At 35.0% G+C, this 26851-nt stretch overlaps 3 protein-coding genes and 1 pseudogene across 6 annotated transcripts; 2 read left to right on the plus strand and 2 right to left on the minus strand.

Annotated features, from left to right (window-relative positions):
* Positions 1-6208: 6208 nt before the first annotated feature.
* LOC117930009 (GDSL esterase/lipase At5g14450-like) lies at positions 6209-8176 on the plus strand. The gene is made up of 5 exons (XM_034850458.1): positions 6209-6691; positions 6772-7011; positions 7097-7266; positions 7359-7629; positions 7719-8176. Exons 1-5 carry the CDS (start codon positions 6436-6438, stop codon positions 7973-7975), a joined length of 1194 nt encoding a protein of 397 aa, XP_034706349.1. The 5' UTR covers positions 6209-6435; the 3' UTR covers positions 7976-8176.
* Positions 8017-10590, plus strand: LOC117930014 (annotated as a pseudogene).
* Positions 10591-10647: 57 nt separating this feature from the next.
* LOC117930296 (elongation factor Tu, chloroplastic-like) lies at positions 10648-15524 on the minus strand. Of its 3 annotated transcripts, none has more exons than XR_004653897.1 (3): positions 13942-15524; positions 12827-12911; positions 10648-11051 (listed from the first exon to the last, which is right to left on the minus strand). XR_004653897.1 is itself a non-coding variant. In XM_034850876.1 (2 exons), exon 1 carries the CDS (start codon positions 15451-15453, stop codon positions 13990-13992), a length of 1464 nt encoding a protein of 487 aa, XP_034706767.1. In that variant the 5' UTR covers positions 15454-15524; the 3' UTR covers positions 10648-11051; positions 13942-13989. The 3 variants fall into 3 exon arrangements, 1 of the variants encoding a protein (XP_034706767.1); XR_004653896.1 differs by having other exon boundaries at positions 12827-12965; XM_034850876.1 differs by lacking the exon at positions 12827-12911.
* Positions 15525-16537: 1013 nt separating this feature from the next.
* Positions 16538-25265, minus strand: LOC117931249 (SAGA-associated factor 29 homolog A-like). Of its 2 annotated transcripts, XM_034852182.1 has the most exons (10): positions 24972-25264; positions 24548-24580; positions 22542-22635; positions 22248-22327; positions 21036-21145; positions 20793-20878; positions 19680-19733; positions 17747-17900; positions 17488-17501; positions 16538-16819 (listed from the first exon to the last, which is right to left on the minus strand). In XM_034852182.1, the coding sequence occupies exons 1-10, from the start codon at positions 25087-25089 to the stop codon at positions 16717-16719; spliced, it is 846 nt and encodes a 281-aa protein (XP_034708073.1). In that variant the 5' UTR covers positions 25090-25264; the 3' UTR covers positions 16538-16716. The 2 variants fall into 2 exon arrangements, with proteins under 2 accessions (XP_034708073.1, XP_034708074.1); XM_034852183.1 differs by lacking the exon at positions 24548-24580 and having other exon boundaries at positions 24972-25265.
* Between the last annotated feature and the right edge of the window lie 1586 nt (positions 25266-26851).

Below are 26851 nucleotides of genomic sequence, written 5' to 3' on the forward strand. Positions count from 1 at the left end.
CAATTGGTTCAACAGGTTGAAGAACCGGTCGACCGGTTGTGCTTGTCCGGTTGAGGACCGGTTGAGGGAGGCCAAAAAGTTTCTTTCTCTCCCAGTGGCCTTCTCTTCCCCGTCAAGGTAATTCTCTTCCCGGTCGAGGTCAGGTTGAGGCCCAATGGTCACCTGCCAAGCATTTAATACTAACGGCTAGTCAACCGATCAAACCCCTAAACGGCTAGTTTGGCTTTTCTCTTCTATAAAAAGGCTCCAAACTTCATTGTTTCAAAAGTTTTAACCTTCCCAAATCTTTCTTGATTATATTTGAGCCTTAGAATAGTGTTTTTGAGTGCACCATTATTCTAAAACTTGCATATCCTTAGTGCACCTTTCAATCATAGTTTTCTTGTATCAATTGAGTTTAAAGTTCTTGTGCTAGGATTTTTGTGAGATCTTTTATTTGCAAATCCTTGAGAGGAAGTTCTTCAAGAGAGGGATATCTCTTGAGATATGTAAAGAGTGTTTGGAGCCAAAAGTCCAAGAGGGTGAATTGAAACCATAATCCAATTGTATTACTTGAAGGCTTGGTTTGGAAGCCTTGAATTAATGGAACCTCAATCTCGGGATTGAAGCTAGAGAAGAGTGGATGTAGGCCGAGTTGTGCCGAACCACTATAAACTCTTGTGTTTGCATTCTCTCTTCCCTACTATTTAATTTATATGCAATTGTCTATATATTGCTTATTATATACTTGCATATAATTGTCTTTTGCATTCACTTGTTTAAATTTGCGAAAAGAGATCATCACCCTATTCACCCCCCCCTCCCCCCCCCCCCCTCCCTCCTCCTCCTCCTCCTCCTCCTCCCCTAGGGTGATTACCATAGGTTGGATTAGCCTCAAATTCCTAACAATTGGTATCAGAGCAAGACTTCTTATTTAAGACTAATCGTCTAAGAAGTAATGGCTAATTCATCAAGCTCATCTCACATTGAAAGTTTTTCAACCACCCGACTTCCACTTTTTATGGGAATTGATTATTCCTATTGGAAAACCAAAATGACTTGGTTTCTCCAATCTATTAATCTTGATTTATGGGATGTCATTGAAGATGGTTCCCACATTCCTTCAAAATTAGAAAATGGAGTGATGGTTCCAATACCTAAGCATGAATGGGATGAACTTGATAGAAATAAAGTTCAATTAAATGCCAAAGCCGTTTTTATTTTACATTGTGCTATTGATAGAAATGAATTTAATCGTATTTGGCATTGTAAGTCGGCTAAAGAAATTTGGAGACTATTAGAAAACACTTATGAGGGAAACAATCAAGTTAAAGAGTCTAGAATCAATATCCTTGTGCATGATTATGAATTATTTTCTATAAAGGATTTTGAATCTATTGTTGAGATGTTTTCTAGGTTCCTTGTGATTGTGAATGAACTTGAAGCCTTGGGAAAGAGCTACACCGAAGTAGAGAAAGTCATGAAGATCTTAAGGTTTTTACCAAAGAAATGGGAAACAAAAGTGACGGCTATTCAAGAAGCAAATGATCTCACCAAACTTTTACTTGAAGAACTCATTGGGTCACTCATGACTTATGAGATAGAATTGTACAATCATCAAAGAGTTGAAGAAAATAAGAAAAGTATAGCCTTCATGGCTTTAACAAATGATGATGAAGAGGAAGAAAGTGAAAGTGAAAGTGATGAAGACTCCATGGAAGAAGAATGCATAAATGAGGATGCCAACATGTGCTTTATGACTTTGGAAGAACATCAAGAAGAGGTAAACTCCAACTCTAACCATTTTGAATTTCAAGATGCACTTCAAGAATTATATTTTGATCTTGAAAAACTTGTTTTCAAAAATATTTCTCTCAAGAAAAAGAATTCTTGTCTTCAAAATGAGCTCAATGAGCATGAAAATTTTGAAAATATTGAGAAGGTAAAAATCTCTTTTGAAAAGGAAAATGAGGAGTTAAAAATTCTCAAATGGCCAAAAGACTTTTGATATGATTTTGGCAAATCAAAAAATGCATTTTTGATAAAAAGAGGCTAGCCTACAAGTCTTTCAAAAATCAATTTTTTTGTAAAGGAAGCCTCTAGTTTTTTTTTTCACCTTCAACTATTTGCAATCTTTGTGAAAAATGAGGTCACATTAGTGATATTTGTCCCTTAAGAAAATCTCCTCATGTTCTTCAAAACTCTAAATTATTTCCAAAGGGAAGAAAGACTAACTCTCTAGGACCCAAAAAGATATGGGTACCAAAGGTTAATTTGTTTTGTAGGGATCCATGTTGAACTGATCGAGGCACTGGGCCAACCGGCCAAGGTACCAGTCGACCGATTCCCTTTGTCCAGTCAAGGATTATCAAAAACACTTTCTCTCATCTAGTAGCTTTCCCTTCTCGGTTGAGGTTCCTTCCTTCCTAATCGACTTCCAGTCGAGGTCTAATCAAGGCAACGGTAACCTGCCAAAGCATTTAATGCTCTAACGGCTAGTCAATCGGTTGACCCCCAACTCGACCAGTCGAACCCCCAACGGCTACTTTGGCTTTTTTCTTTTATAAAAAAGCTTCAATCTTCATTGTTTCATGAGCTTAACCTTCCTAAACCTTGTTTGAATATATTTGAGCCTTGGAGGAGTGTTTTGAATGCACCATTGTTCTAAAACTTGCATATATTTAGTGCACCATTCAATCCTAGTTTTCTTGTATCATTTGAGCTTAAAGTTTTTATACTAGGATTTTGTGAGATCAATTATTTGTATATCTTTGAGAGTAAGATTCTTAAGTGTGGGGTATTACTTGAGGGGTTATTCAAAATTGAGATATTTCTCGAGATTTGTAAAGGGTGCTTGGAGCCAAAAGTTCAAGAAGGTGGATTGGAGCCATAATCCAATTGTATTGCTTGAAAGTTTGGTTTGGAAGCCTTGATTTAGTGGAACCTCAAGCTCGGGATTGAAGTTAGAGGAGAGTGGATGTAGGCCGGGTTGCGCCGAACCACTATAAAATTTTGTGTTTGCATTATCTTTTCCCTACTATTTTAATTTATATGTAATTGTCTTTATATTGTTTGTTATGAATTTGAGGCTAATCCAACCTATGGTAATCACCCTAGAGGGGAGGTGAATAGGGTGATGGTCTCTTTTCGCAAATTTAAACAAGTGAATGCAAGAGACAATTATATGCAAGTATATAATAAGCAATATATAGACAATTGCATATAAATTAAAGAGTAGGGAAGAAAGAATGCAAACACAAGAGTTTATAGTGGTTCGGCGCAACCCGGCCTACATCTACTTTCCTCTAGCTTCAATCCCGAGCTTGAGGTTCTACTAAATCAAGGCTTCCAAACCAAACTTTCAAGCAATACAATTGGATTATGGCTCCAATCCACCTTCTTGAACTTTTGGCTCCAAGCACCCTTTACAAATCTCGAGAAATATCTCAATTTTGAATAACCCCTCAAGTAATACCCCACACTTAAGAATCTTACTCTCAAAGATATACAAATAATTGATCTCACAAAATCCTAGTATAAAAACTTTAAGCTCAAATGATACAAGAAAACTAGGATTGAATGGTGCACTAAATATATACAAGTTTTAGAACAATGGTGCATTCAAAACACTCCTCCAAGGCTCAAATATATTCAAACAAGGTTTGAGAAGGTTAAGCTCATGAAACAATGAAGATTGAAGCCTTTTTATAAAAGAAAAAAGCCAAACTAGCCGTTGGGGGTTCGATCGGTCGAGTTAGGGGTCAACCGATTGACTAGCCGTTAGAGCATTAAATGCTTTGGCAGGTTACCGTTGCCTCGATCAGACCTCGACCGGAAGTTGATTAGGAAGGAAGGAACCTCAACCGAGAAGGGAAAGCTACTGGATGAGATAAAGTGTTTTTGACAATCCTCGACCGGACAAGGGGAACCGGTCGACTGGTACCCTGGCCGGTTGAGTTGGTTGGCCCAGTGCCTCGACCGGGTCAACATTTTCGGCCCTAACAACTAGTTTTTTCAACTTAAAACCTTTTTAAATAAGTTTGAAAAACATTTGACACAGGGTTTTAGTTGAAAACATGAAATAATCCAATTTAAAATATTTAAAACAAAATAACTCTTGGATGATTTTGATGCATAAGTAAAGAATGTAATGCATGAAAAATTCTAGTGCACCTACAACCTTACAAAGAGATCTTATGAAGTTTGAGTCTTGAAAAACACTTATCTTCGAGGTCTTCTTCTTTTTCATGATTTTTCTTTGACTTGATTTGTTTTTATGATTGCCACTTTAGAAATCGTCTTGCCTAATTACACTTGAAATATAATCATTAGTTCTAAACCTTGTTTTGTTATCATCAAAATCGAGATTAACCAAACCTTGATTTCACAATTTTTGTATTAGAAAATATGTTAAATTACTAGTTTTAAAATATTTTTTAACATATAAAAATAATTATATATTTTTATTTTTATTTTTCTTACATTGATGTCATGCATTTTTTTTCCTTGAATGTGAAAAGGCACACTCAACCTTCTTCACCATCAATCCCTCATTTCAAAATGAGTCAAATAATAGGGTTTTAAATTTAACCCATGATTTAGATCAAAGTATAAAAATAAAAGTTTATACAATGTGATCAATCCAAAAATTGAAATATTTTGGATAATAGTTCATGGATGGATTAAAACTCGAGTTTAAAACCAGAATTTTGATAACTTCCAACCCCATTTTGAATAAACTTATAACAACTTAAACTTGATTGGATAAATTTATAACAATTTAAACTTGATAGGTTGTGTTTGAATCCATTCATTACCTCAAAACTCTAAACATTTTCTTAAGTATTTTTGGTCATAACTATTTTTGAAATAACAAGAGTACGAGAAAGGATTTGAAGCATTTAAATTAAGAGTATAAAATTAAAATTTTGCCTAAAATTGCTAAAGCACAAAAACACTCACAAACTATTTCTTTTCCTAGACACAAATTTCAAGCAACATGAGGGAAAAATGAAAAAGGAAAGAAAGGAAAAAACCAAACATTTAGGCACCTTTGAACATGTAATTTCAAAAACCTTATAATTTACAATTGATAAGAAAATAGGAAAGAGCAGTGCATGAGTAAGATGTCTATGTCTTTGCCTACAAGAAGATGGAAAGGGTGTTTTTCTTCAATGATTCCAAAGTTCCAAACTACTTTTTCAAAGTGCTTTTACAAAGCAATCAATGGTTAAAGACCTTGATAACAAATTTATATGACATGGGAATTGCATATAAGAGAGTCAGAGACAGTGATCATAATACACATTATTTCAGGTCAATGGAAAGTGACAACATTATCACATTTTTGTTGATTATGGAAATGGGCATGAAATCAATCAACTTTAAACCTAACTCTTGAAGATTTTATTCAAAGAATTTATAACAAAAGTCCAAAAAAAAATTATTAGAAACCCTATTTAACTCATATAAAAAGAATTTTTATTTTTAATAAATTTTTTATAATATTGATATTAGTCTTTCAAAAAATTGATTTTGGTTTTAATTTCATATTCCAATTAAAGAAAAGAAAAACGGAAATCATCTTAAGTAAGGGCCATCTCTAGGCCAATCTCTAATGGTAACAATTTGGGTCATTTTTTTCTTTTCAAACCCTAATGTTAAAGTGTAATAATGCGTTTGATAATGATTTTAAGAAATATTTATAGATTTTCTAATACTTGAAAAATAAAAAAAATCTAAGTCTTAAAAAGACCGAAAACACGATTTAGAATTATTATAAAACACATTCTAATCATTTTTCAGACAATATAGTAGCTACTTGCTACTATGTGCTCAAAAATCCATTCAAAAAACATTTTCATTATTTTATTCTTCTTCATGAACTATCCGTTAAACAAGTTAAAAAAACAAACCAAAAATTAAATGGGTTTAGTTTGAATATTAATTTAAAGTTAACCCATTCGTATATTTGAAAAATATTTATTTAATTTTTAATATTATTAAGGTCGCAGGCCCATAGCACAAGGGTTGCCTTGTTTGACTAAAAACTTAGAAAATATTTATTTAATTTTTAAAATGTACGTACAAATCATACCAACTTGTTTGACTAATGCCCACATAAGCCGCAAGCATTAAAATTATTAAAAAATAAAATAAAATTAGATGCCAATCCGTGAATGTTTCAAAAGCAATCTTAATTTTTAAGGTACCATGTCAATTAATCTGTAAATGTAGTATTTTCCCAAATATCCAAATCAAATCTTCTGGAAGAGGATAATAATAACTAAACGCATGTGTCAGAGCATTGCAAATGATCTTGATTCATGCTGCCAAAGAGAAGGTGAGCGGGTCATTTTTTCTATAGCCATTGAAGATATATAGATTGACAGATCCTTACTGATCATCAACTAAGCTTCTGCTCTACATGATATAAGTTGGTGAGAAAAGGTGTTTATGCAGATGAGAATGGAGGCTTTAAGAGTGTTTGCAGTTGGGATTTTGGTGGGGTGGGTGTTGGGTGCGGTAGGTAAGGAAGTCACGGGTTTACCCAGTTGCCATTTTCCGGCAATCTTCAACTTTGGTGATTCAAACTCCGATACCGGTGGTATGTCGGCAGCATTTTATCCGATGGTATGGCCATTTGGTGAAACCTTCTTCCATGAGGCAGTTGGGAGGGCGAGTGATGGGCGTCTCATGGTGGACTTCATAGGTAACTTGGAAGTTTAATCAGTATTTGATCTATTTCTATTGTTGGTGTGTTTTGATAATGCTACAAAGTTCTTTCTGCAGCTGAGCATCTGAAGTTGCCATACCTGAGTGCGTATCTGGATTCACTTGGATCCAGTTTACGGTATGGTAGAAATTTTGGAGTGAATTTCCGGCATGGTGCGAATTTTGCGACGGGAGGGGCGACCATTTTGAGGCCAAACAAGACACTGTTTGAGTCTGGTGTTAGTCCATTCTACCTGGACATCCAGATTGCGCATTTCGATCAATTCAAAGCTCGCACTACCTCTCTGTACAATCATGGTGAAGTGTTCACTCCACAAAATCTAGTACTAATAATCCAATAGCAAACAAATTCTGAGTGTCTGTTTATGATCATTTTCTCCAGCCAAGTCAGCCTTCCAGAGAAGAAAACTGCCGAGGCCTGAGGACTTTTCAAAGGCTCTTTACATACTCGATATTGGGCAGAATGATATCTCTGCTGGTCTTTCAAAGAAAGAAGAAGAACGCCAAGCATATATCCCGGAATTGGTGAACAAGTTGAGCGCAGCAGTCCAAGTAAGTTGTCCCCCTCCCCCATTTACATACAAGTACATAACCATGGCAGTCTAATCCAAGGGGACATGCGTTTTGGTTGAATCAATTGACAGCATCTGTACGAACAAGGAGCAAGGGCATTCTGGATACACAACACTGGCCCCTTTGGTTGCTTGCCAGTATCGATATTATACGCCCCAAATCCACAAGGCACGCTGGACAAGTGTGGGTGTCTCAAGTACTCAAATGGAGTAGCCATGGAATTCAATAAGCAGCTCGAGGAAGCAGTGGTCAAGCTAAGGGCGGACCTCCCAGAAGCCGCACTAACATACGTTGACATCTATGCAGCAAAATATGCGCTAATAAGTGATGCAAAGAAGCAAGGTGATCATCATCAAAGCAAACTCAGTACATATATAGAACCATATATGAATATATGATCCTCATTTATTGTACGCAACTTTTCTCTACAGGATTTGTAGAACCACCTGAAAAATGCTGTGGGAAAAGGGTGAATGGCGTGGATGTCCAGTGCGGGCAGAAGGCAAATGTGAATGGTACTGAAGTCCATGCTGCTTCCTGCAAAAATCCTTCATCATACATCAGCTGGGATGGTGTGCACTACACAGAGGCCGCTAATCATTGGTTCGCTAACCGAATAATCATGGGTTTAGTGTCAGACAATTCAATACCCATTGCCCAGGCATGTCATAAAGCTCATCATGTCTGATCATTGATCGCCATGAGAGGAATCCAGCACGAGTGTATAACATGGGCTCTTCAGCTGAATTTCTACCAGTTCGGTTTCGTGTCTTTAGGTGTTTATTAGGTTGATTAACCACTAATCGCCTCATTAAGACCACCTAAATTTGTATCATTTGATCAAAATCGGATCATGAAAGAGCAATAAACATCGATTTAATTAGGATAATGTGCTGTAATCCAAGAAACAATTTGTAGCACCGATTTATATCTACCAATGAAGAGATAAACAAATGAGAACAAGTTATAAGGATATAACTTAAAATACCTTATTAATAGTACCTTTTTCTACCCACACCTAAAATACCTTTATAGAAGATTAAAAAATAGAAAATATATCCAAAAGTAATATTTAAAATTAGATAGTAAGAGTTGAAAATGCCATAGTATTTAAAATTATTTTATTTCCAAAAAATGTTTAAATGAAATTTGAATTGGGAAATTAACACTCATCAATTGTATGCATTTTAATTTTTGAGGTTAAGGTCAAAAATCATAAAAAGAAGTTTTAGTTTACCTTTTTTTTCATATAATTATTAAGCATATTTTTATTTTTCATTGTAAAAATAAAAAATAGAAAAAATTATAAAATTGTTAAAATCATAATTGGTGACTATGGGTTTAAAAAATAAAAAAAAAAATTAAAATCATAGTTATCAACTATAATTTTAAGCTTAAAGTTAAAACTCAATCGAGATAATTTTTTTTAGTTGTTCATTTACATTACATTGTTTACTTTTTTATTATGAATAAATTATTATATATATAAAAAATAAAAATATAATAAATTTTTAAATTTAAATTGAACTTGCATACATATGATATTATATATCACTTATATTATAGTATTTAAAAAAATAATTAATTAATATAATAATTTATATTATTTGTTTTTTTAAATATGATTTTATATTTTATTTGTTTTAAATAAATATAATTTATTATATTTAATTTTATTTAAATATAATTAACTAATTATAATTTATATTAAATATAATGCCAAATGATTTAATAAAATTAAAAAAAAATGTATTTTTAAATCAAATTAAAAATACCAATTATTTATTTCATATATTATTTTTCCCCAACTTATATAAAAATTGAATATACCACAGTTATATATATATATATGGAGGCATAGGATAGTGTTGGGTGTGGGAGGTAAGGATGTGAGGAGCCGCTCCGGCTGTCGTTTTCTGGCGATATACAACTTCGGGGACTCCAACTCAGATACTGGGGGCGGATCTGCGGCCTTTGGTCCGGTGCCAACACCAAATGGTGACAACTTCTTCCACAAGCCGGCAGGGAGGGGTGGTGATGGACGTCTCCCTGTGGACTTAATAGGTAACATAACATTAGTTATAAGCTTCGTTCTCTAATTCTTCATAATAGGAATGGTATTTGTGCGGCTGAGTATCTACAGCTGCCATACCTGAGTGCAAACCTGGATTCAATTGGAGCGAATTTGGGGAATGGTAAGAACTTCGGGCCAAATTTTCGGCATGGTGCGAATTTTGCAGTAGGAGGGTCTACCATTTTGAAGCCCATTGAAACCATGTATCGGTATGGTATAAGCCCTTTCTACCTTGACATGCAGATTTGGCAGTTCAATCGGTTTAAAGCCCGCACCACCGATCTATACAAGCAGGGTGAAGTGGTCGCTCGCTCTACCTTGGGCACCTAAAATCCACAAACAAAAATGAATCTTCTACCAAGTTCTGATTTTATGTTTATTATGATCATTTTCTTCAGCCAAGTCAGCCTCCCAGAGAAAGAACCTGCCAAGGCCTTGGGAATTCTCCTGGCTATTTCCACGTTTGATATTGGACAAAATGATCTCTCTGCTGGTTTCAAAAGCATGAGCTATGAACAACTCCGAGCTTTTATCCCGAACATAGTCAACCAGTTTACAGCAGGAATCCAAGTAAGTTTCACCCTTTTATGCATAGCCATGGCTGGACAAAGGGAATTGGCATTTGGGCTTGATTAAGCACGTGGTGTTTCTTGAATGTTGACAGCATCTCTATCAAGGAGCCAGGACATTCTGGATGCTAACACAGGCCCCCTTGGTTGCCTACCGTGGTCAGTAATGTACATTCGAAATCCACCACCTGGCACGCTTGACCAGTGTGGTTGTCTAAAGGCAAGGAATGACATTGCTGTTGAGTTCAATAAGCAACTCAAGCAAGCAGTGATGGAGCTAAGGACGCAGCTCCCACAAGCTGCACTAACATATGTTGATCTTTATTCCGCAAGGTACAGCTTAATAAGCCATGCTAAGGAACAAGGTGATCATCATCAAAACACACCCAGTGTCAGCTTTCCTCAGTCTTATCATCATTCCCATTTATCCCATGTAACTTTTCTCAACAGGATTTGTGGATCCGCTAGTGAGATGCTGTGGGGCACGAGTAAATGACTACAATGTTTGGTGCGGGCAGATGGCGGATATAAATGGTACCTATGTATTTGGTGGTTCTTGTGCAAATCCCTCAGAATACATAAGCTGGGATAGTGCACTACACAGACGCTGCCAATCATTGGATTGCTAATCATACACTCAATGGTTCATAATAGCCATTCCAATTGACCACGCATGTCACAAGCCTCAACCTGTCGGGATATAGCCATGTATCTTTATTTAAAATAAAACTACACAATTCATTTTCCTGATGTTCTTCGGTTTAGTTTTAATGTCACCCATACAAGGTTTTACAGATATATTACCTTGATGAATGTTCTTTTATTACCTTAAACCAAAAACTTAAAAAAGGAAGCAAAGCTATCAATCCATTCCCCTGATCCAAGTGCTCATCTGGCGCATGTGAATAATATCATCTGCAAATGCATACTAACAAATGCTTGCCAAGGCTACCAACATGTCATGATAATATTGCTTGATAAATGAGCATGTATCCTGGGGCAAATTGCTTCCTTCTTCTCCCTCAGTGCTGCAAATGTTTCTACAAGAACCAAAATGCCAACCTCAACTCAGCAAGCCTAAAGTACTATTAGTGTGGTATCCTCCTCTCTTCCTGCTATAACTGTTTCATACAAGAACAAAAATGCCAACCTCAGATCAATTTAGCAAAACTTAAAGAAGGTCATTGACTTATTGTAGTATCTTTCTTCCATGTCAGTGCTTTAACTGTTCCATACAAAAAGCAAAAGGTCAACAATTCAGCAAACCGAAAATAAAGGTTTGAGTAGCATGCTGGTGCCCACAAATCATTTAGATGCTTCAATAGTAAAAGCCTTCGAGTTCAGCTCCTGAAGGCCAAGAGCATCATAATCTTCTAACTCATGAGGCCTGTGGTTTACCTCAATGTTCCCTTGTCACATTGACTAATCTCTACTTCCGTGTATGAGTCATACCCATCTAATGAAATTTCCCCTTCAAGTTGATTAGCATTCATTGATCATAAACTGTCTCCAGTTTTCCAAATGAAACAAGAATTCCTCTAACTGCATTGGCTGTCATAGTTTTGGTTTGGGATCAACTGAGCCTTGTCACAACTACTTGTGAACAAAAATAGAAATATGGTTTACCTTTTACTTGTGGGCCAACAGGTCTTTTTAATTTTTTACTGTTGGGTAGAGATGTGAAAGGTAAAACCTACCCTTTTTGGAGCCTCAGGTTCTATATGAGGTCAGGGGTTCAAAGGCTGATTGAAAAGAGGAAAAAAGAAAATGACAGGAAACAAGTGAATTAGGTCCATAAAAATTCAGAGAGTTGGCCAGAAATCAAGGCTGTTGTACATCACATGATGTCAAACATTCTACACATCTTTCACAAGATCCACAACTATGGTGTGGTTGGAGACAGAACAGTAACTTTTCAATCAAGTCTTTCTGCTCCTTGGCAAGTAGGAGAGTGGAGTCATTCCCTCATGGTACGGTTTGGAATTCTTGGGCTCCTGAAAGAGCTAATTTTTTTACTTGGGAAACGACTTAGACCAAGATATTGACTCAGGATCCACAGCTCAGAAGGAGGGATTGGAGAATGCCTAATAGATGCTATATGTGTAAAGCAGAAAAAGAAACGGGTGATCATGTTCTCCTTCATTGTATGGAAGCACACATTTTGTGGCAATTGATCTTTGCTCTATTTGATGAACAATGGGTGATGCACACTAAAGTGAGAAGAATGCTCTTGAGTTGGGGTGGCTGCTTTGTTGGGAAAAAAAAAAGGAAAAAGGCTTGGAAGATTGCTCCTTTATACTTTTTTTTGGGTCATTTGGAGTGAGAGAAATAGGAGAACATTTGAAAATTGTGAAAGCTTGGACCAAACAATTAAAAGTTCTTTTTAGTATTTTTTTGGGATTGGGTTAGAATGTACATTAGAGATGATTCTATATCGTTGTTAGATTTTATGGATTGGTTAGACTCTCTGTGGGGTGCGGTTACTAGTTTTTGCATATTCGCGCTTTTTGCTTTCTGTTTGCTTTATATACATCATATATACATTTTATATTAATACAACCTGCCTTTAGCTATAAAAAAATGATCACAAAACTATTATTGGCATCCTAATAATAAGGTGAGCATCACCACCACAAGTCCATGACCATTATGGACATCACTACCACAGAGGACAGACCATTACCAACATGATCCTACGATCATGGCTAAGAGTCTTAAGTCATAAAACTGTCAACTTAAGCAACATTAATGGCTCATCATCTTCATGGTCAATGTCCACCAAGTTTGTCATTCATGTTAACCCACATTGCAATCATTATGTCAGAATCATTATCACCAATAAAATCATGAATATGATAGTCCTACTAATCATAATCGTCATCATTAAGAAGTTTACCTTCATTTTGTTGCATAAATAAAATTTTTGTTTTTCCATTCACAAGAAAAAGAAAGGAAGCATATAGTCTTTCAGAGGAGCTTTCCTGAAAAAAAAAAAAAAAAAAAAAAAAGAGTTGTCTTCAAGAGCAATCCTGGACCTATGTATCACAAGCACATAAAGAAAAACAAAATTAAAAACACTAAACAGTCTGACAACTTTGAAAGATATGGTTTTGGAAAAGATTACTTTCACAAGATCATATTAAACTATTCCAGAGGATTGTGGAGAGCAGTTATAATCAGAAAATCACATAGAGGGTGTTTGTTTTTTTTGGCTTTTTGCTAAAAGCAATTTGTTTTTAGAATTTAGGTTGTTTGTTTTCCTACTTTTTCATGACTTATTATAAACTTTTTACTGAATAGAAAAAACCAAAATATTTAGCTTTTTCTAAATAGAAAAAATAACATATTGGTTTTTCTTTACTTTTTAATACTTAATATAAATAAAATACTACAAAAACAAACAACCTAATATTTAACACTATTAAGCATTAAGGTTCCATTTAGAATTAAGTAAAAAAACAAACACCACCATAGATTGCTAATTAAAATAACGAGGCAAAGCATTTGACCACTGGGAAAGTAAATGAAGGTAAAATTGGCCTTTTATCTCTTTTTGATAAGTAATGTTTCTCTGTTTTTCTTTTTCTGCTGCTGCATGGAAATTTGGCCTTGTATCACTTCCATGCGACAGTTGAGTTATAAATCCACACTGGAAAGGGATTCACAGTATCTTGTTTTTCGTGACCTTTTGCAAACCATCCTCACTCAAAAATATAGACTGTCAACTCAAACAACACTCTTTTCTTCCTAAGCCCTTTTCCTTTCATCAAAAGACTCAAATCAAGGTTGTAGAGTTGGTCATTATAGAATTCATCTCTTCCCAAAAAACTAAGACAATATTTTTATGCTCGTAGAATGATATGAAAGACAAATAATAAGATGCTGAAATGCTATCATCAAAGTAAATCAAAAGCACACAAGAAAACAATCCATTGAGGTTTTCTGTAACATTTTAATGCTAACTAAACTTAAAATCTCGTTAAAAATAAACATGGAGGTAGTTTCACTCACCAGATACCAGACATGAAAAACATCAATAATATTAAATGAACTCCAAGATCATTCAATAATGGACTGGATTACACCAGCACCCACAGTCTTCCCCCCTTCTCTAATAGCAAATCTCATTCCTTGTTCGCATGCCACAGGCATTATAAGCTCCACAACCATCTTTACACGGTCTCCCGGCATAACCATCTTTGACTCTTCATCCTTATCATTCATGATTTGTGCAACCTTGCCTGTGACATCAGTAGTCCTCATGTAGAATTGTGGCCTATACCCTGCAAAAAAGGGCGAATGTCTCCCACCCTCCTCCTTCTTCAAAATATAAACAATGGCAGAGAACTTAGTGTGTGGCGTAATAGTTCCAGGCTTTGCCAGAACCATCCCCCTCTGGATATCAGCCTTCTGAATACCTCTCAGCAAAAGCCCCACGTTGTCACCAGCAAGTGCCTCATCTAGAATTTTCTGAAACATCTCAACTCCAGTAACAGTAGTGGTCCGAGTCTCTCTCAATCCAACAAGATCAACAGTCTCCCCAACCTTGACTGTACCCCTTTCTACACGACCTGTTGCCACAGTCCCACGACCAGTGATCGAAAACACATCTTCAACTGCAAGGAGGAAGGGCAAATCGACCTGGCGCTGTGGAATTGGAATGTAACTATCAACAGCATCCATCAATTCATAGATTTTATCGACCCATTCATTCTCTCCTCTCTTAATGCTAGGGTTTGCCATCAATGCCTCTAGGGCTAGCAATGCTGAACCGGATACAATGGGAATATCGTCGCCGGGAAATTCATACGAAGCGAGAAGCTCACGAACCTCCAATTCAACCAACTGAAGAAGCTCTTCATCATCAACCTGGTCTTGCTTATTGAGGAAAACCACCATATTGGGCACTCCAACCTGCTTGGCGAGAAGAATATGCTCTTTGGTCTGCGGCATCGGCCCATCGGCGCCAGAGACGACGAGAATGGCGCCGTCCATCTGAGCCGCGCCAGTGATCATGTTCTTGACGTAGTCAGCGTGGCCTGGGCAATCCACGTGGGCGTAATGCCGACTCTCCGTCTCGTACTCAACCGTAGCGGTGTTGATGGTGATACCACGCGCCCGTTCCTCCGGCGCCGCGTCAATCTCGTCGTACTTCTTGGGAGCGCTGTTCCCCATGGATGCCAGCGCCATGGTCAGAGCCGCCGTGAGAGTGGTCTTGCCGTGATCCACGTGGCCGATGGTTCCAATGTTGACGTGCGGCTTCTTGCGCTCGAACTTGCCTCTGGCGGCGCGGACAGTGAGTGAGCGGCGCCGAAATGGAGAAGCTCCGGTGGACGGAGAAGAAAGGACGGAGTATCGGAAAATGGAGGAGGCATTGGTGAAAGAGGAGGCGAAAGGGGGGTTAGATTTGGTGGCTAGGGTTTGAGTTTTGTGGAAAAAGGAAGTGGGCTTAGGGTTTGAAAGTGACGGTGATGTGAATAGGGATTTAGAGGGAGTGGATGGGGCTCCGACGATGGAAGCCATGGAAGCGTTTTGTGTGGAGATGGATTATCGATAGGAAAATGAGGATATTGAATTCGAGGCTGAGAGAGTGAGCCACCACTTAATCCACTCCACTCATTTCCCCCTTACTGTTGTTATTTTTATGATGTGATTGAATTATTTTCAACCGTTGATCTCAACTGTCATTGGCTCCTTTCTCTATGACTTTATCATCAATTCATGATCAATCTTATATTTAAAATAAAAATTTAAGGTTTTCAAAATTTGTTTAAAAATTCAAAAATGAAAAATTAGACTTGTAATGTACCTTAAAGGCTTTAACTTAAATTCTTGTTGCAATGCTGTTTAACTTAAAGTCTTTTTGTCTCTTTATTGAAAAAAAATCAATTTATTACCTAACAACTTAAATTGACTTTTATATCTAATGTTTTATTTTTAATAATTTACATATTTAAATAATCATTTTGTAAAATAATTTTTTAAAAATAATTAAAAAATATTATATTTTCTATTCTTAAGAAAATTTATTACTAAAAGTGTTTTCTTAATATTTTATTTTGAAAAATAGAAAAACTATTTTCCAAAACATTTGTGAAACAAACCTTAAAGTTATTTAAAAAAAACATATATTCCTAAAAATGAACAGATTTTAAAAATTGTTCTTTGATTTTTGTAGAACAAAATCTATTTAAAAACATAAAATATTTTTAGCTTGTTTTTAATATTTTAAAATATATTTTAAAAATAATTTTTATATTTAATATTTTATTTTCAATTGTTTTACATAATTATATAATTATTTCTTAAAACAGCTCTCAAAATACAAATGAAAACAACAACAAACTAAAAAATATTTTCTTAAAACACCATGTTTTCTACCCTTACCAATTAGAAAATAAAAAATAATTTTTAAATGTCAAACATGTTTTCTATAATTTTTTTTATTCTAAAGAACAAAAAAACTTTATAAAACACAGTTCCGAAAACTATGCTTACAAAATTTATCTGCTGCTTCCTGTTATGCAAATAAAACAATTTTTTATTTTTAAAATTCTAAGGTAGTTATTTTCTCAAATGCTGAGAATTGATATGCAGACTCCTCTGAGGTATTAACTCCAATCAATCAACATGGAAAGGAAGTCCAGTAGTTTAGCAAGAGAAAAAAAGGGGTTAGAAACACTATACATCATAGGGTTTAAAAAGAAAAACATAGGGGGCCTTGAAGGAGTGGTTTTCACAGCACTGCACACCAATTTCACATTTATGAACACTAAAAAAAAAAATTCACTGGCGATGTCCCTCCGGCAGGGCAACCACCTTGTGGAAGGGCACTACCCTTTGGGGTAAAGATCCATCTTCCTCGTCATCATCGAATTCCAGCACATAACTGCAAACCAACACACAGATATGCATATGACACCACACCGACAGCAGTAGTGATTGAAATCAAAGTCAAAAGTTCATCAAGCTTCTGTTTCAGAACATAGAACACTCCAAAAAAAATGGAAATCTTATTATTCCCTTTTGTTTTCTGTACCAAATAACCTTTGCTCGTTTTCTTGGTATTTAAATCGAGCCTGTTTGTTTTCCTAGAAAGGTCATGATAGAATTCCAGAAGTTCTCTTATTTTTACCCCTTTCAGTGATTCTGGTGAAGCATCTGTCAGTGTGACCTCAAAAACTTGAGGCTAGATTAGTCATTAGGATCATGGAAAGTACTAGCAAAATGGAGAGAAAAAAAAATAGAGAGGATTCTCAAATTCTTTTGTTGTGTTTGGCATGAAAAATACGAAGGAAAATTAAATATAATTTTTTTTACATCCATGACCACAAAAAAAAATATTATCGAATCCATACTTATTTTTAATTTTCCTTCACATTTTTCTTTTCCCCTTTATTTTCTTTGGCTTCTACTTTCCTCATATTTTCCCATGATCCAAATGAAATGAAACCTAGTCATTTCATTTCAATTCAGTCCCCAAACACTGCATAAACAGAGGACTCTTCCAAAAACTGTATCAACACTGATAAAACACAAGGAGGGAAAGCCACTTACTCATCGGTCTTCCTCTGGCATTTTGCAGAATAGTTGAAAGCACCACATGGCACACAATGCAATCAGTAGTAAGTCTAATGAGAGTACCATTAAAGAACCAAAATATAATCAAAGAAATAGGTAAAAGAAACTTATTTGACAATCCCGAATTTGATCACAGGAAAAGTAAAATAACTCTAATATGTTCATTAGAAAAAACAACCTATAATATGAGCACCAACCAGCACATTACTTAAGAGTAGATGGATGGGATTGTCACCTTACGATGGGGATTGACAACAGTTGCTTTATAAAGTGCAGTTGTCCCTGGATAGACTGCCAAAACTTGCCTTCCATTAGGGAAATCTGGGACACCGTTAGTGTCATTTCGCTTGGGAAAAGGTATAATATGCGACATAGGCAGCTTATACTTCCTGCAATTAGCAATGAGATAAAGAAGCCCCTTTTCAGGTGAAGTAATACCCTTTAGCATTTAAGAATTGAAAAACCAAATCTCCTGTCATGCTATCCTAATTTCCTAAATATTGAACCACAGAATAGAATCAAACGTACAGGTAACTTAAAAACAATAACATTGGACACCAGTTCCAAAATATTTCAAACGCATTTCACATTGGAAACATTTTGTTTCAAGGGAAAAACTTGTGGGAATCAAGTTTCCTTTGTTTTCTGTTCAATTGCAAAGAATTCATGGGAAATGAACAAACTAGAAATTCATAACAGAATATCCAAATCCAACCGATTATAAAATTCAAAGCTTTCATTAATATTACTATCTTATCTGAGCAACTAAAGTGAGCATTAGGCATAGATATTCCAACAATTGCATTCAAAGTGGAATTAAGTGACTCAACACTTAAACAGGTTGGAGGCTTTATGATTAAAAACACATAGCATCATTTCAAGTTGTTAATTTGAAGATGACACAACAAAAACAACAAAAAGAATCCTGCACTTCTCATTCCAAACTCTATGTTCACTACAAAAATGCTTTTTCCAATAATGGACAGTAAAACTTAAACAATATTTTCAAACCACAAAGCAAAAACCACCTTTTAGATGTTTCTTGGTTGCCTAAAAAAAATATCCAGGAATGCTTGTGTGTGAGGATGATGTTTGACATATGGTAGAAGACTATTCCAAATAGTCTCTCTTCATTAAAAGAAATTAAATAGCTCATTGATTGACCTGCTCCACTGCATGTTTTATATAGTTATTACCATCAATGCCTTTTAGCAAGTATTTGGAAATAAAACCACTCATCACCATGCCTGCCTAGCCCATCTTCCTATGAAAATGTCATGTATTTTGGTGTTTCCTAAGCACCCATGTGGCACTTAGACAACTCAAGACACTTGAAGTTGCTAAATCTATCTATTCTTGAACTTAGCTCACAAGTGTGAGCTATTTGAAAAGGAAGTTAGAGTACACATAGGAAGCAGCACTTAAAGAGAGTTTGGAAGAATGGAAGCTTTAATTACTCAAAAGCACTTTACAATGCTTGGAAGCTCTCAAAGTGCTTGGTGCCTTGACTAAATGGGGCCTCTCCTTTTTTTTTGATAGGTAAATAAATAAATCAATAAATAAATAGGAGGAGGCCCCATTTAGTCAAGGCACCAAGCACTTTGAGAGCTTCCAAGCACCAAGGGAACTCTCTAGAACCCTTGAAGGTAGAATACTCCACACTACTCCACTTTCTCCCGAACCCTCTAGAATACTTCACACTATGCTGCTTTCTCCTATACATTTGTCTCCACTTTCTTCCGAACTCTCTCGAATACTCCACTCTACTGCACCTTATCCCTTACATTTGTGGAGATGAGTAGATGTCTCCAGTGTTTCCAGAAGCTTCCTGCTCCAATATAAAGCTCATGTGATGGGTTAATTTGAGCAAGTTGTGACAATAAGCTTGGAAGCATGGATCTAGGTTCATGGGGAAACTTTAACAAACAACAACCATGATATTATGATTCTTCGTAAAAGGGAATGCATATAAACACCAAAAAGAATGAGGCCTAAAAGAGCATTATGGTGGTAGAAGGATAAAAATCTTCCAAAGTGTTTTTTCACATAATTTGAAGAGTGAAATGAAAAATCTAGTACATCAGTTGCTGATCTTGTGAAATCATGTCACTTCAATGCCAACAATATATAACTAAATAATGTCAGATTTCCATTATATAGATTATTACCTTTGGCCACTACTCTCTTCATCATCACCAGGTTCCTCATCAAGTACTTCAAATCTGCATATATAGTTTGTTCCATCAATATTTATGAACAATACAAGGCATGTATGCTGAATTTTATTAAAAGGCACAATCAATCGCACTGTTATAAAAAAGTTTAAGCGGTGTTGAATAACAAAATTTTTCATACCCTTTCAGTTATCAAAACTTGAGCTCAAGCCCTAATCTAGGGCAAGTTTGTTTCCTGATAAGCCATGGCCAAGCAAACCCAAGGTTCACTTATGCTCATGAGTAGGCATGTGCATACCCGTCAGGGTAGCCCAGCTGCTTAGGGTGAACACTGGAAAGTGTGGTCCCAATAAGTGGCACATGGTCCTAGGTTCGAATTCTACCACTGATGATACCCTGAATTTACCTGGTGTTGGTTGTTGCGAGGTGGTCAGTACCCCGAGGTTTGGGTCTCCATGGAGAGTCCTAAGGGCTTGGCCATAGAAGGTTCCTCAGTAATAATAATAAATAAATAAAAAATAAAAAAAAAAAGAGTAGGCATGTGCATCAAAATTAGGGTTTCAATTCCATCTCTCCAATCTTTCATCCATTCTCATCATGATAAAAAACTAGGTTTTCTCTATAAATTATACTTACACGTATATATGGTATATTTTATATATATCTTGGATTAATTATTAATTCATCGTAAAAGACCTCATAGGCTTGAGTCTGGCTTGTTTAATTGAGCAACCCAAGGAGACCTGAGGTTGACTTTATGCAAAAAGAACAAGCCCAGCTTGAAAACACTTTTCTGGAATTTGTTCAAGCTTGAGTTGAGCTTGAACACAATCCAACTTGATGGGCTGAGCTTAAACAGTCCAATATCTGGGTTATTTTGTCACTTGATAAAATTATTGACAATCAAATCATCTTAGCAATAACAATGCATTGACATTGGTAACTATCAAAACAAAAACTATTGTTATGGCAGCATATATATATATATACATATACATGAAAACAAACTAAATAGGCAATTCTAACATTGTTGAAGAAATATAGATTCCAGGGCAATAAAATTCAAATTTTAACCAAAAAAATTAACTTTTTGGAACTAAAACTTACTCTCTTGCGTCCCGATCAAAATGTATTACTTTTACAACAAACCATTCATCCTTGTCAGCATCATCTGGAGTGACCCGAGCAGCTACCTGAAAAATATAGTGATTCCAAATTTTCAACATTAAAAGAGATAAGAATAGAACTGCAAGAAGTGCTATCTAAGTTTAGAAACAAAGAAAAAAAGGTTAAATGTGCTATACAGAAAGAAAACATGGGTACATCATAACTGTAGAACAAAATGCTTACCTGTTCACCCTTTAGACTAGCAGCAACCTCAAGTTGGTTTCGAATGGATGGAGAAGGCCGAGAGATATCTGAATCAGTCTTCATCCGTTTCTTTTTCTGCTCGCTACCATCTGCAATGAAGTAGCATTAGCTGCATGAACAAGAAATGAGGAGATCCTAAATAACAGCATTAGAAACTCATTGCAATAGAAGACATTTCAAGTTGACAAAGCACAAATGCCTTTCTATATTTTCTGTTCTTATGTAGTGATGTAAAGTTCCTCAACCATCCCATTAAACATACATGTCAGGCATTAACGTTAATCAAAGGACATGTCTATTCTCACATTGGTACTTCAGATCAGTCCTCATCCTCTTTCCTTTTCTGTTCATTACCTTCTGCAATTATGTAACAACTGCTACATAAACAGGATGTATGGAGTTTCCTGAATAACAATATTAGCAACTAATTGGAATCTCCAAGACATGACAAGTTAACAAAACTCAAAAACCTTTTTATATTTTATATCTTTCAATTAGATGTTTAAAATTCCTTGATCACACTACAAAACGTGTGAATCCTGTACCAGAATCAACCAATAACATGTCAATTCCCATATTGTTGACTGCACAGTTATTGATAACCCTTGATACATAAACAAAGTCTGATGTTGGCAAATGGTTAGATAGTGCAGTACTAGATAGTGTTCTATGCTTCACTTCACTGATCACCACATCAAAGTTATCAGCTTCTCATTAGTACCCTGAATCAGATGCCACTCCCCAGGGACAATTACAGTATGGAGTAGGACAAAAGAGGGGAAAAGAGACTTAATTGAACTACAAATACATGTAAATTGGTAAGCTCCTCCAAAAAGGCAAAAGAACTTGTATATGATGTCAACAGCTTCAGCTAACCAATGATAGGCTTGACATATGCACCAGGCTACTATTCAATGTTGGGGTGTCAAGTCCAGACATAAATTTAAAAAATTAGTCTGTTTAACCAAAAGTAAATATAGAATGGAAAATAAAGATTTGTTCACTCCAACAAGAAAAAACCAACTTCTGAACATCTGAGGACATTAAAGAGTTGGCATTCATTATGATAATCAAAGAATCAATATGTAAAGGCTTAAAATAAATGCTCAAAAAAGGCACTTAGTGCGGGTACCATAAAATTTTCCTTTTCCATAAGGACATATTTTATAATTCAATGGTTCTACCACACACCTATCCTTCTTCGTTGTTGCCCAGGAGCAGGTACAGAAGGCAGCAGAGCATCCAGCTGAGCTAACAACTGATTGGAAACACTGCATCCAAATATAGGAATAATTTTTAGAAGAATATGTGATTACAACATTGAGAACCATACCAAGAAGTCCAACATGGACATAGAATCATCTATAGACATAATACAAGAAGCAACTATATGGGCCCAAGTGAAAGCTTCAATGTGCCTCTAATTCACTTAAAAAAAAAAAAAAGGTGTGAAAGTAGTCAACTTCTTAAAATAGATGGACATACCTCACTTCATTCTCTGAAAGATCCCTGGCCTGATAATATAAAGCCCTAAGCTTTGATAGTGAACTATCTGTAGGCTTCTCAACCATCTCAGGAGCTGCATTGACATAGGCCATAAAAGATGTATAAATGTCTGTAGTGATTAAAAAAAAAAAAAAAAAAAAGAGGCCATAAAAAGTAACATTGAAAAAGATAAAAAAAAAAATCTTCTTTGTTCAATTAACCTGGGTTTAAATAGAACTTTAAAATCAACCTAAAATGAAAAACTAGATGTAGCAAAACTGCAGTTCATTAAATGTTACAGAACTTCAAATTAAATGGTAGCATATAATCATATGGGCAGAGAGCTAAGAATGGTTTACAATATATATATATAAATATTCTTGTGCGGAATTTGCCAAACTTAGTATTAGTATTAGGGCATTTTACACAAACCACTCCTTTTATGATCTTAGTGTTAACTGTCACTTGAAAAACACAATTATTTGAAAATAAACTGGTAGAATGGAAGTCCTTGATAATATTAACAGACAATGAGAATCACGGGATCAGTTAAATTTTTTTTGATAGGTAAAAGCAAAAAGTATACCCAAAGCTAAGTTTCACAACCCACTCAAAATGATCCCTCACTTGAGCTTTATGTGGGAGCAGGAAGGTTCTGGAAGTTCTTGGAGCCACCCACACAAATGGGAGAAAGTGGAGTATGTGGAATATTCTGGAGAGTTCAGAAGAACTCTTGCACATACTTGTAGATTGCCTTTGTGTGGGAGTTGCTAGGGAATTCTAGAGTAGTGGGGGACCTTTGATGCCTATAAATGAGTGATGACCCCATTTGGCCAAAGCATATAGCACTTTTGAACATGCTCTTGAAAACACAATGCCTTGATCAATAAAAGCTTATATTTGGGGAAAGGTTGACTTAAAAACTTCAAGTAGTTTGAGTTGTCTACTGTCGCACGTGTGCTTAAGAAACACCTAAGTTTGTGACATAAGGTTAATGGTTTCAAGTCACAGAAATGTTATATGGGAGCAGAAGAGATTGTTGTAAATAGACAAAGATGATTTTGCAAGTAACTTGAAATCAAAATTTGAGCAACCAAACCTTTAGTTTGGTATTTTATACCAATACATGGTAATCAATAACATTAAATCGAGTGATTGTCATGCATGGCCTAAGTTAAGGGATTCCACTACAATGACGCTTTACAATACTTGAAAGACAACCTTAAATATATCTCTTTGTGGTTCACATACAAACTCCAGAAATGATAGTTGAGGCATGTTTTGAATCTTTGGATCAAGCTCAACATTTTACACAAGCACCCTCTCACACACCAAGTATGGATCATGACTAAATTGAACCTCATGACTTGAATTTTGTTATTACTAACTCAATTATTATGCTTGATGTTATTGATATTTCAGAAACCTGATTGCTTTGTAGTTTATTCCTGAGTGAACATCATAATCATATTTGAAAATAGATTGGCCCAACATGAAATATTTTTTCCATTTTTAGATAAATATGTTAACATAGCAATGACTTTAGTTGTAACAATATCGTACTAGTTTCATTTCAATATTTAGCTGATGTGCACATACTCATCTTATTGTTGTTTATTTAATCACTTAAGGTTGCCTAAACAACTATTTTTGCACCTTTTGCAAGTCTTTTAATTTTCAATGTTAGAATCCAGGAATAAAGCATAAGATTCTGGTTAACACGATCCCTCCTCTGCCCCTTAACACATTAACTAGTAAACATGCTGCACAAAAATTTTGATTCATCTAACCAAGAAACAAGCTACAAACAGTTGGTGGGAAATAAATGCAAAAATCAGCAAACATAAATTAAGATGCATCAAACATTATCCTCATGCATTAGTTTACCAGCCGATATGGAACTACGAGCTTCCTCACTAATATCAATTCAACTAATTTCCTGACTATTTTAAGAAAAGAAGCGTAGAAAAATTACAATCAATAAGAAAGAAATGTTAAACGAATACCTCCAGCCATCTTAATTCCACTCTTTTCTCTTCCTGGACAAACCAAACAAAAGTTATTAATTGGAGTGACAATATACTTGTTCCTGGAAAATCACTTACCATCGTCTCACCGGGTGCACAGTTTACAGGCATTCATTGACCTAGCAAAATCTATTTGGGCTTTTTAGAAGTAAGAACCAGTGACCAGTACAACACTATCCAAAAAGATTCTTTTTTTTTTTTCCTTTTCTTTCGCAATTCATGAACATGTACATGTGCAAAAAGAATAAGGCATTATAAAACAAAACCCATCAATCATACCTCGAATCTAAGCTAGCCCTAATTAAATTTATGTGTGACGATATGCAAAATTTAGCACATTCAACCACAAAACTTCTATGAAGAGGTGGAGCATCGAGGTAGAGATCGGGTTCCAGAGACGCACCAGATTGAAGCTTTTTATGCAACTTGTTTATCTCCTGGAGTATCTCGTCTTGCTCTCTCCTCAATCGATCCAGATCCTTCGAGGTTTCGAGGATTCCGGTAATGTCTGGCGACGACATCGTTTTTGCAGGGTCAGTTGTATAACGTTTGGATATCTAGAACAAAATGGACAAAACAGATATTTTTCTGTAGAAATAGTCTGGATTTCCGATTCTCAAGAAAATTTTCCTTACTTTCTCGAGAAAATTTCGCTTTGTCGTTTTATTCTTACACGGTTACACCAAACCCTTGGCACCAGTACCTAAATCCAGCCCTATTCCAGTGGAGCCCAGCCCCAATCCAACTCTATAGTCTATATTTTTGGTCACTCTCTTTTCTTTTTTAATAAAATAATAATAATAATGTCAAAAATTAGATACCAAAATGATCTGTAATGTCCAGTCTGGCTTTATTTATTTATTTATTTATTATATTTTTAATTAACTTTTATTACATAAATAATTAATAAAGTTAATATAATTATCCATCATCTTATCCTTTCTAAATATTATACCAGGTACAAAAACATACGTGCCGAAAAGAGTGACGCAGGGTGACATGCATGAATTTTTAGATTATGGTAAAATATCATATTTTAAAATTTTGTTTCGCTATGGAAATATTACATGCTATTAAGATTATATCAAATATTTTATAAAATTATGATGTTGTGTGATACCCTTGAATATTTAAAATAATAGTAAATTTTAATAAATATTTTGATTTATTGTAATTAATTAGATCATGTTATTTTGAGATATTTTATTTTGGTCAATATCTTAAGAATCAAATCAATCATTAAATCATTAAATCAAAAAAATTATAATTTTATAATTCAATAATCGGATGGTTGAACTATGGTTAATAATTTGATTTATATACTATTAAAACAAAAATTGATATAAATGAATTAATATCAAATTAAATCATGGATAAATATAAATAAATTAATCTTTTAAATTTTATAAAATAAGTGCATATATAATATTTAAATGTGAAAATATATATTAATGAAATGAAGGAAAAAAACATATTTTTTAATTTTGCCTATATATATTAAAAGTTATATGTGTTATTATTTTATGATTTTTTAAATAAAAAAATTGCCTTATTTTTCTTATATTATTTACATGTTTATTATTATTAGAATTTTTTTAAATAATTATGCATTTATTATTGTTTCACAATTTTTAAAATCAACTTCTTGCATTGTTTGCTGATTTTTTTCCTTAAATTATTCATCCCAATTATCCCACATCGATAGGAGCATGAGGGGATGAAAAGAGGCTTAAAATCCTCATCCGACCATCCCATGCTCTCTTAGGAGAGGCCATTATGGGACCCAATAGTGATGAGCTTATTTTTTTGACCCAAAAAAAAAGGGAAAAGAGGTAGAATTGACAGACCAGATGACTAATTCAGAGGTCCAACCGTCCAATTCAATATCCCCTTTAGCTCAAAAAGCAAACCAGATTGTGGTCGGATCAACAGTTTGATCATATGATTCGAAATGTTAATGCATTCTTTCTAAGTTGAAAAGGTTTTATAGGTGATGTTGACATACTAGCTACGATTGAGTCCAAAATTTGATATGGCCAAGTTTGTGGACTTTGAGTGATTTTCCCATTGAATACTACCAACTATATTAATAAGGAACAAGATTATGATTTCTTTATTTTTTTTCAATTTGTCTCATTAATTGTATAATATTAATAAGAATCAACACTAATATCACATTAGACAATGAAAACCTTAATAAAAGCTCCAAAAGAGTTAGCATTATGTCATTAGTTGTTGGGACCTTCTTTTAGGTGACTTCCCCGAGCGGCTACTCCAGTTTCT

Source organism: Vitis riparia, chromosome 14, assembly GCF_004353265.1.
Source record: "Vitis riparia cultivar Riparia Gloire de Montpellier isolate 1030 chromosome 14, EGFV_Vit.rip_1.0, whole genome shotgun sequence".
NCBI classification, from domain to species: Eukaryota; Viridiplantae; Streptophyta; class Magnoliopsida; order Vitales; family Vitaceae; genus Vitis; species Vitis riparia.